The sequence below is a fragment of the Drosophila willistoni genome (assembly GCF_018902025.1).
Source record: "Drosophila willistoni isolate 14030-0811.24 chromosome 2L unlocalized genomic scaffold, UCI_dwil_1.1 Seg168, whole genome shotgun sequence".
NCBI classification, from domain to species: domain Eukaryota; kingdom Metazoa; phylum Arthropoda; class Insecta; order Diptera; family Drosophilidae; genus Drosophila; species Drosophila willistoni.
The window spans coordinates 11,561,360-11,566,626 of record NW_025814047.1 but is presented as its reverse complement, the minus strand read 5'-3'; the positions used below and the strand labels follow the sequence as shown (position 1 = coordinate 11,566,626).

The following is a 5,267-nucleotide window of genomic DNA, read 5'->3' as shown; positions in this document are numbered from 1 at the left end:
GAGCAACTATGAGCCGAATCGAATTTCATCGCTAACGAACAGAAATTTTTTCTTTCTATGTATATATGTGTATATATTTTTTTCTTTTTTTCCGTTAGGTGTTCTGGCTTTTTTTTTGTTTTTAAGTTGAGATTTGTTTCCAATTTAAAATTTTTTATTATAGCAATTATTTGTTTTATTAAGTGCTTTTATCAATGTTACCTAGTATTACTATTTTTATTTTTGATTTAAATAAAATATATTGCTCAAATATTGAATAAAATTTTTGATTGACAATCAGCAACTATGATGTCAACCGAGAATATATTTAGGGTATTTTTGATCAATAAAATCAAGAATGTATATACCCTACCAATTTGGCCGAACTATCCAACATTTCCATTCCATTTTATCCAAACGAAACGAAAAGTGTGAAATTGGCAGAAATATAGGATATTCGATCAAACGAAATAAAAAAAGTATATACCTTATTAGTTTGTTGGTTTCTAGGGTAGCGCGTCACCAGCTGTAAGCGCGCCAACGATGCAAGCACAACAACACTACGACAAAAAGAAATGGAACATCAAATCTCTGTAAGAAATTTTTCTGCAAACACCGACGAATAATTTTTATGGTAGTATCTTAACCAAAAAAAAATTGGAATCTAACGATTCGAAAATGCGCTTCTTAACAATGCAAAGGTAAAATCGACCACAAATTAGGTAAAGCGGTTCATTTGTTAGTAATTATTTATATAAATATGTGCATGCATTTGTTATTGTAAAGCTCAACTATGTATGTATTTTCTTTGCTAGAAATTGAAACCCTGCGCTCAAGATAGTCAGCACAATTACCAAAGAGAATTTCTCGTTTTGGGCTCTGGGTTTGGAATTAACTTTCCTTATCTCCTTGTTCGACATCGAATCTTTCGTAGAATTAAACAAGGGTATGAACTGCAACAGATAAGACAATTTATTTCACGGCAGAGGCGGGAATTTATTTATTGGTTTTAATTGCACTCCTACTCGACGCACTCAAATAATTAAATTGGCAATAGACTTATTACCAAATTTACTCACAACAGTGACCGTTATTTACTTTATGTATCAATGTATGTATAACCTTATTTTTTCATATATATATATACATGTATGTATGTTTATGTATCACCACCAAAAAAAAATATAAAAAAAATAACGGGTCACTTTTATATTCGATTTGCACTGTTTTAATTTTCACTGTCACTTAACTAGTCCCATAAGAGTTTTTATGATTAGTTATTTAGTTATACATATGTGTATAACTTGAAATGAAAATTTTGAGAGAGCATAAAGCACAGATGCGTTCGCTTTCATACATATATAACTTTCGACTCTATTCTTCATATTGTTCTTTCTACTAACGAGGCGGAGCGGGCGGATTCCCTTTATGCGACTCCCACGCTCTCGGGTCGCCGCCATCTCCAACATCAAACATTACATGACGACACGAAAAATACACTTGCGCTCATCTGCGCTAACAGAGACTTTTAGTTTTATAATAAATCCCGTAGTTTTCATGTATTTTGCAAAAAATGCAATGTTTGACTTTAAAAAAAAATATTTCTCTGTAACTGTCAAACATTTCATATTATTGTCGAGTGCCCAAAATATAATGGTAGGACTTCCATGTAGACGAAAAACAGCCACCGACAGGATGCCATTTTTGAATATTTTTGTCTTCCAGCAAGATGACCTGTTCAAATTTTGACGTTGTGACGCGTTTTTAACCTTAATTCAGCGGTCTCTGCAATTGAACGACCAGAGATTGCTAGTTATTTTTATAATTTACCTTTCTTTCTCTAAGGAATGCGTTCCGCGACCCATACATATAATGTTATTAAATTTTATGGACTTTTAACTCTTCAAATATTTTTGATTGAAAATATTTTTTGGAAAAATGATTCCAAAATAAATAATGCCGTTTCTATTATTTATTCCAACTCTGTACATTTATTTATTAAATTTTTGTTACATGCTTAATAAAAAGCATGTGCTAGCTAGCTCACTCTTACAAACACACGAGCGCTCCAGGGCGGTTAGCTGCCTACGGCCAACTAAATTTGCCAATATGGTATTGTCCGACGTTATTATTTCCGAGAATGTCGACCAAATCGCACTGCGATCTTTGCGTTTGCTGGACAAAGTAAAGGTTCCATTTTCTATTTGCTCTGTTATAAATTTTGAATTATTTTCCTCCATTTTTTCTGTTTTGGTGATGACAAAAATTCGATAAATATTGGCACGAGCCACTCAATCACACAAAATCGAAAAGTGTGATTGTGAGCAAACCGACGATAACTATTTCGGAACATTTCATACAGAATGAAGTACTAGCAATACATTCATTCAATAACAAGGACCGTATCGAACAAAAGTAAACTCAATGAATGAGTGAACCGTAAAATTTATTACTCATTGCAGTTCTCTGATACATACATACATACATACATATGTATGTATGTACATATTTTCAAAAATATGTATGAATGTGTTCAAATGAAAATAAACTTTGGAAAAGCATTGGGACTCAAAGAAAATGTTTTTTAATTATTTTTTTTTTTTTTATAAATTAACGGCTTGATGTGTTATAGGGTCCAAAGGCTTTATTATTTCCACTTCTTGATTCAAAATAATTTGTTCATTTATTTGCAGTTGCTGAAATAGTAATTGGACGAGAATAATCACGTAATTCGCTATGCCATTGTACACCTATAATAAAAAATTTACAAATTTATTAATAAAACAGAACCTGTTAAAGTTACCATTAACAGTTACTATGTAGATCATATAAATGTTACAGGGCAGTGTGCTTCCAATGATGGCCCTTATATGATTATTGTGAAGTTGCCAGTGTTGGATAATTTCCGCGTGACTGCGTACCAAAAGGTTTTGTTCAAAGTTTATATCAAGTTGGCTCAAAAGATGCATACAGTTGGCTTTCTATAATGGATGGACGATTAGAGTTAATAATAATAATTAAAATAATAATAATTATACTTACCTCCCGCTTAAGTAAATAACCATAAGCGCACGCTACTATGACTTTGTATGAGTGTAAAGACAAATGTAAAATCATAAGAGCGTATTCTGCATCCCAGAACTGCTTTGCAATAATCTTTTGGCAGACCACATAGACAAAACATATCATTAGAGTAAACTCATAGAATATGCCAGCTGCTGCTACAAAACTAAAAACTTCGTTTAATTTGATTACCAAATCGGAAACCCCTTGATTGAATTTCATCAAAATTAATATTTTAAAATGCGTATCGGTTGCAGTCTTATTCGTATGCGCTTGGTACGTTTGTTTGATTAATTTCTGGGCAAGACGAAACCGCAGGCGTAAATAATCCATAATGGCTATGTGAACGATTCCCAATAACCCCAAAGAACTGGTAATAAGACTATAACACGTTGCTATTAGTAAAGTGGATAAAACTCCACACGAACATTTAGTCAAATCAAATATCAACGATATAGACAAGGTGAAGTAGCATATTCCCACTAAGATAGTGCCGTACCAATACTTTAATTGAGTCCTCTGATAGTTCCATTTCACTTGGGGGAACTCCTGAAAGATTGGCAAATCTAATTCTTGAAGTTTGTGTACAAACTTAATATGTCTATGGTGTCGAAAGTCCATCGATAAGCAATATTCAACGTAGGTTATTATACAGCTCAGATACTCCCATGAAAATATCACTTTGACCACAGGCGAGATATCATTAAACATAGCGTAAGACATTTCCGGATCCAAGCGTTTGATTAACACACCACTTAGAAAGCCGGAAATTAATAGACAACGTATGCTCCATGCTAAAATTGAACGTTTTGAAGTTGTATTGGTGTTCTGTTGTGTGGTTTTAAGTCCAAACGAAATTACGCCCCAGTAAGACAGTATTTTGTAAAGATTATCAAAACAATACGTCAGACCGTCGACCTCCATGACTTGCGAATGATTACTTACTTAGTTACAGTCCTTAATTGCGTTATGGTCTAATCGAAAAATTTTGGTTTGGTCATATAACAAAGTCGATATTTTCCCGAGTTTTTTTATTTGCTTTTTTCATTTAATTGCTCAAACAAACGTATATTGACGTGTCTTACTTCTAGAGTTCATATTAGTACTGCTGCTACTGCTTAGGTTTCCATGTAAACTAATGTTGCCATGGGAATTAATGCGTCCTAGAGCCTTTTGCAGGACATGAGCATCCGCCGGTTCAATTCGTTTATAGTAATGCTCCTTAGTATCGACAATTTCAAAGCCAAACTTTTTATAAAATTCGATTGCGCCATCGTTGTTCACTTGCACATGCCTGAGAACGAAATAATATTTTAATCTGTAAAAACTGTGAAGACATTGTAACGACAAATAGGCCAAGTATGACTTACAGAAAAATGCTATCAAAATTGCCATCGTTTTTGACATAATCTAGAATATGTTCAAACATTACAGTACCAATGCCTAAACGACGATATGGCGACAAGCAACCCAAGGTCATGATATAAAGGCGGCGCTGATTTTCAGTTGTGTCTATTCGACAGCAAACAGCTCCCACAACTATATCGTTATAATACGCCAACTTAGCCAATTCGCCAGCTTCTAAAACATCCACGTAAAATTTATCATTGTATGAAACTGGAAATACTACAGTATTGAGCTTTTTTAACTGTTTTATGTTGTGCGGCGTAACATCGCCCAATTCAATGCTCGATCTAAATTTGCAAATATACGTTATGTAGGTCAAGCCAGAAAAATAAACAGTATTATCTAAAATATCCTCACCTAGTCATTATAATTATCAATAATTATCTATAATAGTTGCAATTATTTTTCATGTAAAACTTGATTGCTGTTTTTCGTATTTGGGATGGAAAATAGTCGATAACTTATCACGTGTTGTAATTTAGGTGGCAATGTCTATCAATTTAACGACGGTAGGTTAGAGTGAAACAACCAAACATGGCACATTTTTTGTATGCCTCATAATAAAACAGCGATTCCCACAAGCAACATCCAACATCACTTAACAGCTGATTTTACAGCTGCCATAAGCAGACTTGTTGCAAAGTGCAGAGTCAAAAATAAAAACCTTTTAATTTCTGCAATTGGTAGTGGCAAGTAAAAAATATCAATATTTTACATATAGGGTAGAGTGGGACTAATCGGCGCATTTTTTTTTAACCCTTCATATATCCTTATTGGAAGCTCGTATTCTCTTATATGGGCACTTAAATGAAAGGTTA

At 33.5% G+C, this 5,267-nt stretch overlaps 2 protein-coding genes across 2 annotated transcripts; both read right to left on the bottom strand.

The window, feature by feature from the left end:
• Window positions 1–2,517: 2,517 nt before the first annotated feature.
• Window positions 2,518–4,005, bottom strand: LOC6652326 (putative gustatory receptor 47b). The gene is made up of 3 exons (XM_002074510.2): window positions 3,022–4,005; window positions 2,796–2,960; window positions 2,518–2,729 (listed from the first exon to the last, which is right to left on the bottom strand). The coding sequence occupies exons 1-3, from the start codon at window positions 3,964–3,966 to the stop codon at window positions 2,583–2,585; spliced, it is 1,257 nt and encodes a 418-aa protein (XP_002074546.1). The 5' UTR covers window positions 3,967–4,005; the 3' UTR covers window positions 2,518–2,582.
• A 51-nt stretch (window positions 4,006–4,056) lies between these two features.
• LOC6652327 (probable N-acetyltransferase san) lies at window positions 4,057–4,910 on the bottom strand. The gene is made up of 3 exons (XM_002074511.4): window positions 4,807–4,910; window positions 4,413–4,736; window positions 4,057–4,336 (listed from the first exon to the last, which is right to left on the bottom strand). The coding sequence occupies exons 1-3, from the start codon at window positions 4,812–4,814 to the stop codon at window positions 4,099–4,101; spliced, it is 570 nt and encodes a 189-aa protein (XP_002074547.2). The 5' UTR covers window positions 4,815–4,910; the 3' UTR covers window positions 4,057–4,098.
• Window positions 4,911–5,267: the final 357 nt, after the last annotated feature.